The sequence below is a fragment of the Myotis yumanensis genome, unplaced genomic scaffold, assembly GCF_028538775.1.
Source record: "Myotis yumanensis isolate MYYU_CA2020_CCGP unplaced genomic scaffold, mMyoYum1.0.hap1 SCAF_4, whole genome shotgun sequence".
In the NCBI taxonomy this organism is placed as follows: Eukaryota; Metazoa; Chordata; class Mammalia; order Chiroptera; family Vespertilionidae; genus Myotis; species Myotis yumanensis.
The window spans coordinates 6,290,920-6,307,223 of record NW_027223755.1 but is presented as its reverse complement, the minus strand read 5'-3'; the positions used below and the strand labels follow the sequence as shown (position 1 = coordinate 6,307,223).

General features: G+C 40.9%; 1 protein-coding gene across 6 annotated transcripts in view; it reads right to left on the bottom strand.

Moving 5' to 3' along the window:
• The window catches only part of RICTOR (RPTOR independent companion of MTOR complex 2), a 97,929-nt gene extending 82,866 nt beyond the window's left edge, over window positions 1-15,063 (bottom strand). For 3 of the 6 annotated variants that reach the window (XM_070411800.1, XM_070411801.1, XM_070411805.1), the window contains exons 1-2: window positions 15,006-15,063; window positions 14,788-14,835 (exon numbers count right to left, since the gene is read on the bottom strand). In XM_070411800.1, coding sequence (XP_070267901.1) covers window positions 14,788-14,835; window positions 15,006-15,054 — 97 coding nt within the window. In that variant the 5' untranslated portion in view covers window positions 15,055-15,063. Of the gene's footprint in view, window positions 1-5,519; window positions 5,606-8,049; window positions 8,092-14,787; window positions 14,836-15,005 lie in introns of those variants that run through there. The other 3 variants (XM_070411803.1, XM_070411804.1, XM_070411802.1) reach the window with 3 other exon arrangements.
• Between the last annotated feature and the right edge of the window lie 1,241 nt (window positions 15,064-16,304).

Sequence of the window (16,304 nt, the reverse complement as noted above, 5' to 3'; positions counted from 1 at the left end):
AATGTTTTTGATTTTTTTTAAGAAAGAGACGAAGGAGGGGAGAGAGAGAAACATCGATCAGCTGCCTCCCATACATAACAGCCCTGGGGGTGAATCTGCCACCCAGGTTATGTGCCCTGACTTGGAATGGAACCGTCCACCTTAAGGTGCCCAGGATGATGCTAATATTTTTAAATTATCAAGCACTCAGAAAATGCACTTCCTCAGAAATTTCTTCATCCTCATCAGAAAGTGAATATTTTTATTTCACTTTTACATTTACTCTTGCCTCTGCATACTGAAATAAGTAAAATGTTCTTTATTCTACTAATCTATGCTAAGCACATGTTGCCAAGTTGCTTTCAAGTATTTAATCAATTTTATGCTGTACTCAGCTCTAATTTCTTGAGGATAAATACAAAAAGATGGGCAGTGGAATCTTTTTCTATCAAAGCATCACCAACTAAAAAACAATGAAGGATTAAGTTAAAAAAAAAAAACTTGATTACATTTTCTTTCAAGTCAAGGAACATAAAACTATAATGTACAGCCCAAGAAAAATGTAGAATGTCCTATTATTGAGCTCCTAAGAAAGACAAGACATTTAAACATATATGTTCTTTCAAGGAAAAGCATCTCTGTTTTGTATTCTAACAACTTTTCAACTCTGATATACTTTTAAAACTACATTGTTGTAAATCTAACATATTAACACACTGATATTGCCTCATTAACATATTATTATTCACACCTGAGACCCGCTGCATGAATTTGTGCACGGGTGGGGTCCCTCAGCCTGGCCAGTGATCAGGCCGATTGGGGCCGTGGGAGGTTGGCCGGCCGGAGAGAGGGGCCGCAGGAGGTTCCAATCAGGGCCATGGGGGCCAGCCGGCCGGGGAAAAGGGCCACGAGAGGTTGGCCAGCTGGGGGGGGGGGGGTGGAGGTTGGGGGGGAACGGCAGGAGGTTGGCTGTGGGAGTGCACTGACCACCAGGGGGCAGCTCCTGCATTGAGCATCTGCCCCTAGTGGTCAGTACGCATCATAGTGACTGGTCAACCAGTCATTTGGTCACTTAGGCTTTTATATATATAGATAGATGAACATATTATTGAAGTGAGGACCAAGTTATGTTTATCATCCTCTCTTTTTCTCTGTAGAAATACTAAACCAATTTTGGTAACTACTCAACCAATTAAATTAGGTCAACAAAACTTCTATTGGATTTGATTTCTAATTTTTCCAACTTTCTAACCTGTAGCTTTGAACTCTTTATAGTGATCTGTTTATTTCTGCTTTTTCGCTAAACAATGGTTAAGGGAAAAAAATTAAAGAAAAAAATTCACCTATCTAGATGTGTTAACTGGCTAAAACCCATTAAATTAAAAGGTTAAGCTGAAGAGGCAAAAGATAGAGATATTCAAAAAATGATTTAAATTTTTTTTAAATATATTTTATTGATTTTTTACAGAGAGAAAGGGAGAGAAATAGAGAGTTAGAAACATCGATGAGAGAGAAACATCGACCAGCTGCCTCCTGCACATCTCCTACCGAGGATGTGCCCGCAACCCAGGTACATGCCCCTGACCGGAATCGAACCCGGGACCCTTCAGTCCGCAGGCCGACACCCTATCCACTGAGCCAAACCGGTTTCGGCTGATTTAAATTTTTTAGAGAAAGTTGGAATTAGTGTAATTTTTCTGCGCTCTATCCACTTACACAAAACTACTGCTCATCCAAAAGAAACTAATCCATCCACATCATAACACACCTAATACATCTAAGCAGACTTGATTAAAATATCTAACTTTAACTCAACACATAACACAGTGATATAACATAATATTGGGAATATAGAGTAATATATAAAAGAGTACAGCCTGTATGAGCATGAAGTTCAAAAACAGGCAGAATTAATCTATCCTGTTAGAAGTCAGAATAGCAGCAGTGCCCTTGGTGGGAGAAGTGGTGCCTGGAAGGAGATAATCAGTTTCCAGAGCATTGAAATATTCTGATTATCCATGTGTTCAATTTGTCAAAATTCATAGAACTGTACATTTATGAAAGACATTTTTGGATCCATGTTTTCTTTTAATTAAAAAAAAATTTAAAAATAACATTCACTCCTCTCTCACTATATTAGGTACTTTGACATATAAAAAGAAAAGAGGGTTTAACAGCTCCACAAAGTTTTCAAGGCCCTCATAACTTACTCCTGTCCTGCAACTCTAATATAAATGCTAAAATTATATATCCTTATTATTCCTCAGTAAAATATTTCATGCCTTTGCTCATACCCTAGTCCTCCTGATTTAACCACAGCCTAATTATTCAAAGTTGAAACAATGCTCCCCTTTCTTTTACTTTTTCCAACTCAGGCTTCTCTCTCCCTTCCCTCATCCCCTTTGCTTTACATTGACCACATAAAGAACACCTGATATCTACTTCTTTTTAAAAAAATATATATTTTATTGATTTTTTACAGAGAGGAAGGGAGAGGGATAGAGAGTTAGAAACATCGATGAGAGAGAATCATCGATCAGCTGCCTCCTGCACACCCCCTACTCGGGATGTGCCCGCAACCAAGGTACATGCCCTTGACCGGAATCGAACCCGGGACCCTTGAGTCCACAGGCCAACGCTCTATCCACTGAGCCAAACCGGTTCTGGCCTGATATCTACTTCTTTTTATCTATGTGCCAAAACTGTAATAAATACTTTACATTTTACTACTCCTCAAATAAGTGTTATCTCCAATAGAGTTGAGAAAATATCCTCAGAAAAGGAAACTTGTCTGAATTCAAAAACTTCTAAGAAGCAGGTCCATCTGACTCCAAAGCCCATGCTCTTATAAGGCTCCAGTGCTAGACTGTCTCTGTATCATGCCATTAACATGTTATTACATGTTATTTTGTCCATATTAGTCATATTTTGTACCTTATTATCTACTTTTATATTATCTCACTACCCATATTGTATAAAAATATACCAACTCTATCAAGTCACATCTCACCTTCCTTGAATTATGCTGAGATAATTACCTATCTGAAAAACAGCCAGAATGTAAAAACAAGCACTCCAAGAAATGGCAATAAAAATTGAAACAGTGTATCATCACCAATTTTATTCACTACAGTTCATATATATTATTGACAGTAGCACTCCCCCCACCCTTAAATCCTTATAATGACAACCTATTTCTCTTTATTTTCCATTCAGATGAACAAGGCCAGGTATATCGTTTTCATTGTATAACACACTGAAAGTAAAAAAATAAGGAATTAAAAGACTGCTAAATATAAAAACAATAATTGCAATGTAAATGATAGCTGAGAACAATGAAATAGCACATAAGATTAAAAGAGCAATCCAAAGTTACATAAGGTATTAATAAACACAATTAATGATGATGACCCTAGCCAAAAAGTTAAAATATAATTGATATTTTCTTCTTAAGAAATGAAAGATGTAATAGTTCTAGAAATAATTGAATCTAAAATGTTTAAAAGCTCAGCCAGTAACTTGCTTCCTGAGTACTGCAAATAAAGTCCTACAATATATAGAATAGTCATTTAGTTACTAATTATTCCAGCATCATGGGCTATCTGACTTCTTTTTAGAAAGACTGTAAAGGATTAAGTACATGAGATTTAGAACCAAAAACAATAAATAGGATATGAATCCTACCTTTCTTACTTACTGCCAAATGACCTGGGCTAGTTAGGCTGCCTCTGGGCCCCATTTCCTTCATAGGGATATTAATATGTATTTCCTTGGTATGTAGGAAGATTAAATTAGGTAATTTAAGTAATGTTTTTAACTCAGTACCCAACATATAATAAGGCTCAAAATATGGTAGCTGCTGCTGCTTTTTTTGTAATAAAAGACCATATAAACTAGAACAATACCAGACACACTGGTGGTTCTCAATAAATACTTGGTGATCGGCCTATAAAATGAGAGTAAAAGGGTAAGAGTCTGTCCTTAATAGCATACACAGTGTACAAATTACACCTACTGCAACTCTATTTCCCCTCAGTTCTACTTTTTATTGGTAAATACTTCTAAAATAAAAGAATAAAAGCACTGTTTCAAAGGGAAGAACTAGAACCAATTACTGAAAAATTCTTTTATTAAATTTTTGGTTAACTTGATATGAGAATTTTACTAACAAACATAGCTGTTCAAAGAAACAAACCCTTTTGAATAAGCTACTTATCAGTGAAAGATCTGAGTGATAATGAATGACATGTCAGACACTATAGAGAACATTCCTGTTTTGAATAAGAGCACTAATAAAATAATTTCTAAAGTAGCTTCCAAATATGCTTAAAAATAGACAATATTTACAGATAACCGTGTATCTCCCAATACACTCATATTCAAATACCCCAGGTGAATATTTAGTGGCATATAATTACTTGCTTTTAAAACAATTACACTTTCCTATGGTACTTTACAACGTAGACATAATTATTGAAGTCAACAAGTTTTCCTAGAACTCATAAAGTCTAAGCTTTTAATATAAACAAAAAAAAAACTATTAGAAAAATCAGCTACATGACTTTGTAAAAGGAATTTCAAATCAGCAAAAGACAACTGCAACAATTTATCCAAATGTCTTAATCTTTTTATTTCCTTTTGAAAAATATCCAGCATCTTTTAATATTTCTTTTATTTTGCTAAGTAAAACAATAATATACATTTATGTATTCAAAACAATGTTGAAACATGAACACATACTAAATTCTCCCCAAAGGGAAAAAAAAGGCTATTTTAAGGTTATTAAAATATACGAAGTGATTTAAACATTTTTAAGACTAGGCCAATCTAAAATTTAACTCATTAAAAGTTATAAAAATCTTATGTTAAAAATTATTCTTATATTAGAAGCCTGGTACACGAAACTCATGCACTGGGGGTGGGGTGGTCCCACAGTCCGGCCTGCTCCCTCTCGCAGTCCTGGATCCCTCGCTCCCTTCCTCCTGCCGCCTGTTCGCTCCTTACTGCTCAGCTGGCTGCTCCTTAGCGCTGCCACAGAGGCGTGAGAGGCTCCTGCCACCGCCACTGCACTCACCAGCCATGAGCCTGGCTTTTGGCTGAGCGGTGCTCCCCCGTGGGAGCGCACTGACCACCAGGGGCAGCTCCTGTGTTGAGCGTTTGCTCCCTGGTGGTCAGTGCGCGTCATAGCAACCGGTCATTCTGGTCATTCCACCTTAACGGTCACTTAGGCTTTTATTATATAGATGACACATGAAATCTGACCTGCTTAGTACCACATTAAGTATGCCATTCAAACATAACACTAGAAATTACAACCTAAGTAATAATATAAAACCACATCGTTTTAAATAAAGTAGGAAATAGTTATTTGTATTCAAATATCCCATTATTATTACTGTCTACTAATGTCACATGTGACAGATATGATTAAAAACTTATCTACCTGTGCTGAAGAAAAAGTTCCACAATATTCCACTTGCCACCTAGCCACACACAGAAACTGCCATGTAGCGAAACATTACAGTTTACAGCTCACCTACCTCCAACCACTGGAGTCTTCTCACTCTTTCTGCAACTCAATTCCCCTCTGGTTTTTTCTTTTTTTTTTTTTCCTTGGGGGAGAGGGCTGGTGGTGATGGTGGAGTGGTGAAGGTTAGGGAGTGTATTATACAGAATTATGAATAGAAAAGAAAACGGCAATTAAAACTTTTAGTATCTGAGGGATGATCATTAAGCATGGAAATAATTAGCAATATTATCTTAAGATGTGATTTCTCAGAGTCAGAAACTACTGATAAAAATATTATGTGCACACATCTAAAAACAGTTAAATATACTTTTATCTGGCAACCTGCTCCTTCTTAGTCATTAAAAGTAAATTACTTGAAAATCTTCTTTACTAGTTTCTGAGGCTTTTCACTTTACTTTTTATAAGAAATACATGAAATTACACTGGACTGTGAACAAGTTTACTAAAATCCCTGCAAGTGGCAATCCAACTCTCATTTTGCTACTTTGAGAGCAATAACTTCCCAAACACTGTTTATCTTTTATCAAATAACTAGAGGGCTGGGTAAGGTGTCTAGATTTGGCAATGAAATATTCCATGTTTACTCAAGATAATCTTAAAGTATTTTATAACACTGTCAGGTCACATGCTTGAATTTTGAGATCAGAAAATACAATCATTTTAGTGTAAAAATAACAAAAAATCCCTCTTGTAGTCTCTGCATCCATCTATCTATATAAAAGCCAAGCCAGCAGAATGACGGGAACAATAGGTCACTATGACTCCCACTGCGGCCGGCCAACTGGCCCAATCAGGTGCAGGATCGGCCGGCCAACTTCCCGTGGCCCCTCCTCCTGGTTGGCCCCCATCGGCCCTAATCGGAGCAGGCCGGACCCCACCCATACACAAATTTGTGCACTGGGCCTCTAGTCTAGAAATAAGTTTGACAACAAATGTAGAGCCTTTTGAGCATGCAGTATTAATGAAAGGAGAGTAGACACATATACTACAAAACAATGGACAAAAAAAATCATTTATGCTTGGGTTTGGAATGCAGCCAAGCATTTATATACTCATAATCAAAAGCACACAATCACTGCACAATATGCCTAAAATCTCTCAGTCCAGCACTGCCTTCAAAGATCAGAAGAACTCTAGTTTAAAACATAATCAGTCTTCAGTAGTTAAGAGATTTACATGCAAAACTCATCAACATTTTCTCAATATCTTTTCTTCAAATACTGTATAATATGCCAGAATATGTTAGTTCACAAATTAAGCTGTGATTTTTTAAACACTGATCCAGAATTTTCACTATTCGAGACCTTTTATGCAAAGGTCTTACAGGTGTCAACCTTCTATGAGGTCTTCACTCTATCATTCCTTACCTATCTCCCATTTTTGTCTGAATTTCTCCAGCTTTTGATTCCTTTATAAAGATAATTGGCAGGTGCTTCAAATACTACTGTCTTAAACTATGCCCTGATTCAGGAATATCCCAACTATAATATAAACTCCTTAATGCCAAAAATTATGCCTTCCTGATTTACAATAACACTTACTAACCTAATTATTTATAATGATAAAAGCATAATATGCTGATTAGACCGGAAGGCCTTTTGGATGAAGTGGGGCTGTGAGGGCTGAGGCAGCTGCAGTGCTGGGGCGGGGGCTGAGCCCCTTAAAGAAATTTCGTGCATCAGGCCTCTAGTATTATATATTCATCAAAAATATTTTGACTGACATTAACAAACCACTACAAATCCAAATTCTTCAACATATTAGGGTAAAAAAAAGGTAAAGTAATTGAAGGAATTAGATTCTTTATTAATTCAAGTAATTAAGGTTAAAATTCCTTTCTATATTTACTATACCCAAGTGACTCCTTAAAAATATTGTTTGATATTTAATATTTTATAAAATATATTTTATTATATTTTATATAAAAGGCATCATTACCAGGTACACTGTTCAGTTTATGCAACCTGTCTGGCTACATGACTTTGTAAAAAGAATTTCAAGAATGTACTTTGGTTTAGGTTTTCTTTCAACTCTACGACTTTAAACATATGAATATTATATTTAGCTAGTTTTGAATAATTATTTTCAATTTAGTTTGGCATCGGCATAATTTTATGAGTACACTCATCATACAGATATAACTTTAAAGTAGCTATTTAGCTTTAACCTGGCCACACTAACAAAAAAGCACAGGTAATACAAAACAATGGATGATCCAAAAGCACAGCCAACTCTCAATTATTCATATGTAGTTTACCTAATAAATATTTCAGTCTGTTTACTTCCACTATTTAATAGTATTTGTTTAATAAATAAAAATTGATGCTATTAATTCAAATAAAAAATACATCAATTTACTGTAGGAGAGGAAAGAATATAAAAGATTCCCAAGGCGCATATAAGTAATGCTGTTTAGAATATACATTTAGCACTCTTCCACCATTATTCACCTTTTTATTACGTGCAGGTAACTGAGAGTGGACTGCATTTAGCTTGGTGATAGTGGTACAGATACACAAGCATGCAAACCATTCACTCACCCCACAGTGCTTTTCACAGCCCTATTTTCAGTAGCCTGAGACCTGGGAGGGAGGAGGCAGCAAGTCACTGCAGATGATCACTTAAAAGGAAATTGAGAGTTGACTATAATTTACATTTAAAGTGCTATGAAATAGCATCACTCCTACATGTACTAGTATTCATTACTGTTTATAGGAATACCTCTCACAGTGACTTAACAGGGCTGTAAATGCTTTCTCTTTAAGCTTTCAATATCCCAGAAACATAGGGATATCTGAGAATCACAAAGACAGAAAGCGAAAGTGCTACAAATGTAAAGTGGTATGCATTTTAGAGATTAGGAAACTGATACCCAGAGAGGTTAAGTAAACAACTCAGTCATCCTCAGATTAAGGAAGAGCATAACTCAGTTCTCCTAACCCCAACTGCAATGCTAGACTCTCTCTGTCCCTTAAACCCAAAATTCTCCTCTTGGCTTCAGCGATCTTGTAATTTTCTTCTCTTCTGTTGAACCCTTTCTTCGTACTGACCCGTCCACCATGGCATACACTTTCATCAGTTTATCCTCTAACACTCCAATGTTCAGCTCTTTCTCCATTTACATTCTTCATGTTCTCAAAACCCTATGCAGGGAACAACCAGATCACAAGTTCAGAACTACTACTAAAACTTCCATTTCAGTATCTGCTGCTAGCTCTCACACATCTCTGACAGAGTCAATCACCTTAAATTCAAGAGCAAGGGACTCATTATCATACTTCCCAAAATGATTTCTCCTTTCATGGCACCATCCATTTCACTGTCCCTCAGGACTGCAAACTTAAAATGCTCTTTCACATCTGATCTCAATACAGTACATACTACTCCTGCTCCTTTTCTCTTCTCTCCATTCTTCCATTTAATTAATGCTTCAGTTATTATCATATGATAGATGCTGGGGAAGAAGTGTGATGTCCAGTGAAAGAAAAAGAACTGGACAAAGAACTTAAATAAGACAATGGTAAGTGATATTTAGAAAGGAACAATCAGAGATATGGGAAGCATAAATTCCCACTGGGATGATTAGGAAGGATTTCCAGAAGTGGCATGTGACCTAGACCTTAAACTAGGAGTTTGATAAATAGTGCTGCAAATGGACTTCTAGGCAGAGGAAACAACCTATGCAAGGTCAAGTAAAGAGAAACTGCATGCCATGTGCAAAGATTAAGTCATCTTTGACTAAAGCAATGATCCTCAACTTAGGCATAACAGAATCTTCAAGAGGAAGAATGAGGAAAGGAGAGGTTGGTGCTACTAGCAAATCTCCCCAAACCTTCGGGAAGCACTGTGTATAAAGAAGGGAGGGAGTGTATTCCGTAAGTGCAACTATACAGAGAGGTAGACAGATTGAGAACAGTATGGTTAAGACCGTACAGAAGAACATTTTGAAATAAATCATCAAAGGCCTTCAATGCCAAGCTAAGAAATTCAGATTCTATTCAGTGAGTAAAAATGGGCCTGAGAAGTTTAAATGGGAGATTGTGTGTATGTGTTTTGTTTTGTTTTTTAAGGGAATCGGATCTAGATTTCAGGGAAATAATCTTGGCAATTGTACAGCAGAATAATTAAAAACAGGTGAGAGAAAGATGATTTTACTATCATCCAAATGAAATAATGAGGAGGGGAACTAGATCAACGACAAGGGAATAGGAGAGACTGGATGCAGTAGATAGCTCAGAGGCAAATTGGAGGAACTTCCCACTGAACAAAGAAGAACACTAGGCCACTAGCTTGAGTAACAGAGGATGGTGGTGGTACCTAGCAAGTGAAAAGAGGTATGCTATGGGGTGCAACGTTTCACACATCAGGACTCTGAGATGAGTACCAGACACAAATGATAATGTTTTGCAAGTTAGAAGAAAAAGTCTGAATAAAAGTGTAGTTATCACAATGATCTCAATTTATGGAATTTTGAAGTCATGAGTGAAAAGGCTGCTCAGGGAGACAGCACCAGTAAGAGAGAGAACAGAAGAACCTTAGGGATCGCTGCTTGAAAAGTTGGAAGACCAGCTAGTCAAGAGAAGCAACAGCATAAAAGGTAAGAATCAAGAGAATATTTTACAAAAGTCAAGCAAGGAAAATATAGTGGCTACAGTGCATGATACATTAGTTAGTTACTAGCCCTGTGACCCTGGCTGAATTACCTTTCTGAGTTCAGTCCTTTAGAATTTCAAAACCCATATCCTCAACTGCAAAATAGGAATAATAAGAGTACCTCAAAAGGCTGTTGAAGACTAAGTGAGATAATAATTTAATACAGTACTACTAATAATAGAATGGGGAACATTCTACAGTGGTTAAGGAAGAAAGCTATGGAATGAGAATAAACTATTCTGTCTATAGAACCCACAGAAAAGTAACTGTTTTGTAATCTTTGTATTTATTTTTCACATCTCTCAACATCATCCCATACCCAGTGTAGTACTTGACCCATGTGAAAGATACAAAAACGCTGCTGAACATGAGAAAACTAAGCCAATAGGAAGGCAGACATAAAGAAGCAAGAAATCTCAGTTCTATAGAGAATATTACACATTATTAGAAGCATAAAGTAAAGATGCTTTCTTCTGACTCAGAGAGACAGAACTATGGGTGAAATGAAATATAAAGGGAAGACAAGGGGACACATATCAGACAGCTTCGACCTTCATAACAAAGAAGTAAAAGTTCTCTGCACAGAGTAGGAGGATTACAAAGTCAATCTGGAACCTGAAGAATAAATTAGGTGATTCTCCATTCCAATATATATTCAACTTCATTTATGTCTCCAACAGTCCTGGCTCAGTCCCCCATCATCTCTCAGATGGTAACAGTGGTCTCCTAGGCAGTTCCTCTTCCTACAGACTTTCGACTTTACTTTTCCAAGGTGTAGAAAGCCCACGTTTCCTTCCACTTTGTCCGTGACTGTTCTCACAAAAAGCCAACCCCTCTGTGAAACCTTCTCTGATCCTCGACCAACCAGATCGTTAATCATTTTCTCCTCTGGGCTACTTCTGTTCCTGAAACAGTTTGATTACTTAATTTATTGTTCCATATTGTAAACACTTCTTTATGTCTGTTCCAGTAAACTCCTAAAAAGGGAGTACCATCTTCCTCATCTTTATTCCTCTGGCACTTATTTCAGCATTTAGTATATAATAGGCATTCAGTCAATGTTTGTTTTATCTAACTGAAGTGAGTAATTAAACAACATGAGTAAGCTTCTAACTAGAAGAAACCAGAAAACAAAAAGTGATTGCTCAAATCGTCATTCAAAAAACCTTCCTACTTTTCTAATTATTAAACACCAATTAAAATAATTTTTTTATTTTTACTAATGGAAAGGTAAAAGAGTTGGATAAACAAAAAAAACCTTAATACTTTTAAATAAATTATATTCTCATAATTACATTTGAATATAAGTGTGTCCATGTCCTCAGAATTCACTGTGAATATGATAATTAAATTATACTAGGAAAGGCTTACACAGGAAAAATACTCTTAGTCTTTTCAGTACCAGGAAGAGATGCACAACTGCATTGACAAAAAATAGACTATACTTGCAGAAGAAGTAGCTAAGGGAAGCATATGGGTTTTAAAATAGATTTTGGCATGCAAAACTGAGACTATTTAATGATATCTATAGCAAATATCAGGGATTTTCACAAATTAAGCAGGGTAGCTGTCCAGACAAAACTGAACGCAACAATTAAACAGTAAGTTGCCCGTAAGATCTACTGCAATGAAGTTCCTAAACTAGAATAAAATTAATCTATCAACATCTTTTAACAGAATCTTAAAACTCTCCTATGCCTCAAGAAGCTTGCAAAACTAGCCAAGTTATTATTACTAGGAAATTTTCTAGAGTCAGGAAGAAAAATTCTAAGGTTCTATAAATTAAATACCATATTTTACCTTAAGTTCATTAATAGATTGCTCTTTGCTTATACTAATTTACTGGTAATCTCATATTACTTTTTTACAGTTGTTATATTCAAGAACTCTACTTCATTTACATCTAATTTAATGACTCAAAAAAAAAGGCTCATCTGGCATGGCTCAATGGTTGAGCATCGACCTATGAACCAGGAGGTCATGGTTTGATTCCTGGTCAGGGCACATGCCCAGGTTGAGGGCTCGATCCCCAGTGTGGGGGCTGCAGGAGGCAGCTGATCAATGATTCTCTCTCATCATTGCTGTTTCTCTCTCTCTCCCTCCCCCTTCCTCTCTGAAATCAATAAAAATATATTAAAACAAAAAAGAACTTCAATACCCTAATTCCTTATTAGCAAGTTTGTAATACTCAAAACAATCATTTTAAATATTTTAAATGTGGTATGAATAATTTTGATTTCACAACGTAGGAGGGCAACTAACATTAAGTTAACATTACTCACAAAGTATCAGGTCCTGTGCTGAGTACTCTAAGCACTAGTATTTTACTTCTCACATTCTAATAAGTCTTTGAAATTTTATCTTTTTTTTTTTCTGAGATGAAGAAACCAAGAGTTAAGTAAGGTCAAATAACTTGCCCCAAATCACCTAACTATTAAGTATCACAGCTGAGATTACAACCAAGAACTATCTGACTGTACAGTCTGCTCTCTTTTCCTAAAGGAATTACAATGACCATGACCTTTATTTTATAATGAACTTTGTTAGAGAGCCACACAATGACGTGCTCAAAGGTTACATTAAAAAAATCAGAATGAGAGCAAACATTGCCTCACCATTATAAATACATATTTTTTGGTTACCTAAACTTTATCTAAACACACTGTAATCCAACCACAAACAGCTGCCCTTCAGTTGCAATCCAGTGTCCCACAGTTCTCAAAATATTACTAAAGTGTAATTCCTCATAAATTTTCTTCATGTTAGATCCACAAGCCTTCTGGTTAACAATGAAATGTTTGTCACAATAGCAATTTCTTGAACAATAGTGTCACTATATAATGAATCTCAGATTACTTTTTTTATTCTAAACTTTCCTAGGATTCAGGAATACCGTTCTCATATAATCTCTCACTGTTAGCTGTATATTGCTTTTGCAATCAGTTTCAATAGGCTGTGTATATTTTCTTTACAAATTGAAGTACATTTTGTCAGAGCGAGCAGAAATAGCATTTTCTGCACTTACTGTATTCCCTAGAAACCCCTATGATCATATGTGTTTACTAAATGTTCAGGAAATATAGTATTTTAAATAGTAAATGTACAGCATTATCTGTATATATGAGTAAAACTGAAGTAAACCAAAGATATCAAACCAAATATCTCTTTTACAACCCAAAACTTTGACACCTGCCAGAGAAACCACCATATATAGGAACTCAGCAAACTCAATAAAAGCACAACTGTAACTTGTTTCTAGCACCACATCCAGGCAGGTTTTTAAGACACGAAATCTAATAAATGATCTTTTCACCTCTATCTAAAACATACAAATTAGTGATTTATATAAACCTCTGTTAGAGAACTAAACGCTAATTTTGAGCCCTGTGGGAATTTTGCTTATGTTGTTAGGAAATTGACTAAAACATCTTTTCCCACATATATGAAGTCCCTCGACTTTCAGAATAAACTATTGTTACAAGAATGTACTCTGGTAGCTAAATCTAAAAAGTGGCCTCTTGGTGTATAAAACCGTCATCTTACATTGTGATAGTCAAAAAAAAACAAATTAGAAACGCACTATGCTTTCAATTAGTGACGAGCCCCAACAATGAGCCCACGTCTAATACTGCGGGTAACAGTCTGTCCGTGCAACACAGGTTAAAGGTGGTTCTGTAGAAGGCTATACAGAGCGTTTACGGCCGTTTTTTAACTTCCCGGCGCGTTGTTCAGATCTCAGAAGGGGAGCCGATTCTGCAGCTGCTCCAGGCTGCGCTCTAAGAGCGCTCGGGCCGCTGTGCCATGAACTTCTCGGCGAGGACACCAAACCCTGCTCACCGCGGCGGCGGCAGACAAACCGCGCCCGCAGCTGCGAAGCCTCCGGCGGGACCCCGTCCGCCGCTCTCGCTACGGGGACCGGACGCAGAGGCGCGGGCCGGACGCGGGATGCGGTCCTGAAACGCACACGCCGGGCGCCCGCAGCTCCCGAGGTGTAAACACACCCGCGGCCGCCGCGGAAGGTAAACAATGAACCTGCGGCCGGGGCGAGGGGGCGGCCCCAGCCAACCCGGTCCCAGCGGCCCGGCCCCGCGGCGAGAGGGAGGAAGGGAGGGAGGGAGGCAACGCTCCTCGGACGCTGAGCAGCGATCGCCGCCCTCGGTTTTCCTGCCGAGTGACCGCCGCTCGCGTCCCCGGGGCGGTGGGCGAGGAGCACACCGGCGGGCGGGCAGCGGGGACCGAGCAGGTCCCGCTTCGGCTCGGGGGCCGGGAAGGCAGGATGTGGTCGCTCTCCCCTCCGACATCCTCCCGCAGCCTCGACAACAGCCGCCGCCGCCTCCGGGCGCGCCGGGACTCGCCTGCACCCACGCCGGGACCCCGGGAGCCCGGAGTCCCGCGCGCGACTCCCCGGCACGCACGGCGCCTCAGGCCCGGAGCAGCGCTCGGGGCGAGGGGAGCGGGCACCCCGCGAAGGGGGATGGGTCCGGGAGGCGGCCCCGGGCTGGGCTCCCGCACCCCGCCGGTCCCGCGCGCGGTCCGCCCCGGCCCCCGGCCCCCGGCCCCCGCCCCCCGGCCCGCAGCCCTGGCCCCTCCCCGCACCGCATCCTCGCCCGCGCCGCCCGCGTTACCTCGGGTCAGGTCCAACGGGACGTTCTCCTCGCCGCTGTCATTCCGCCCTGCGCGAAACACACACACACACAGCCCAGTTAGGACCCGCGGGCAGGCCGGCGGCGGCAGCCCCGCTACGGCCGGCGCCCAGCTCGCCCCGCTGCCCGGGGCCGGGGCGAGGCAGAGGCCGGGGGCGGCGGGCGCCGGGCGGCGGGAGTCAGGGCTGCGGCGGGCTTACCTCGGATTCGGAGGTTCTTCAGCGAGCGGCCGCGGCCGATCGCCGCCATATTGACGGGTTTCAGTCACAACACCGGAAACCTCGCCCAATCGCGCGAGAACCCGTCCCCTCCCGCGCGCCGGCCCGCCCCTCGCGGCCTCGGCCCCGCCCCTCGCCCCTCGGCCCCGCCCCTCGCGCCTCGGCCCCGCCCCTCCGCGGCGGCTGGCGGGCCGGCGGGCGCCCGCGGGTGTCCGTGCCCATTCGGGGTCTGGGTGCCACCGGCGGCTCGTGTGTCCTCCCCTCCCGCGGCCAGACGTTGCGGCGACGCGCCCGGCCCTGCGGGTGCAGGTCGGCGGGAGGAGGCATCCCCGCGAGGGGACCCCATTGATGCGGGCGTATGGCGTAGGCGATGCTTCCCCTCCGGCCGCCGCGGGAGCCGTGGTCCCAGCCGAGGCCACCTGCTGACACGGTCCTGCGTGACCCTCCCGCTTGCTTGCAAGCGCTAGGATGGCATGGACGACCCACCCGCCGCCATCACCCCTTCTTCATCAATTAAAATGATTTCTATTAAAAACAAAAGGCTGCGCGCAGTGTTCATCATTTCCCTTCCCAAAGGCGCTCTGCTCCAACCCAGCGAACACGTAACAAAGTTTGTTTTCCTCCCTCGCTCTGGCCGCCGCGCGGAGCAGCCATGCGTCTGCTCTGCAAAGCCGCGCTCGGCGGGAGCCCCCACGCGTGGAAGTGGGCGGGGAGGGTCCGCCCGGCTGCGGTGCGGATGGTCGTCCCGGCGGTGGGTGGGTCCCCGGGTCCTGCCCGCGGAGGCCGGGAGGCCGGGGTCGGGGTTTCCTCTCCGCGGGACGGAGAGCCTCTGAGGGCTGAGTCCGGGTTTTCTGTAGCTGCTGGGACGGGGCTAATATAAACGGGTGGATTAATATTTTTAATGTGTAAGCTTATCAATTGTTAACGCGGGAGACTTTAATTCTAGATTTTAGAAATCTAGAAACTGCTTTAGCTGATAACTGTACATACACCTGGCCCCTGAGCCAGCAACTTTTTCTTAAACTAAAGGCAAGCCGAGCGTTTTGTTGCCTCCTATGCTTCAAACCCTTGTCTTGACTCCTGAGACGGAAAGGTAACTGATGGCGGAAAGGTAACTGATGGCGGAAAGCTTGCCTTAGCCACCTCTCTTTGCCAGCGTCCAGTTCATGCAAAGTCCGGCACCAATAAATGACCAATATATGATCAGTTGGTTGAGTAAATGCCCGGATTACTTTGTTCCAATCCCCTTCTTGCTTAAAAACACATACCAGTATTGGAGAC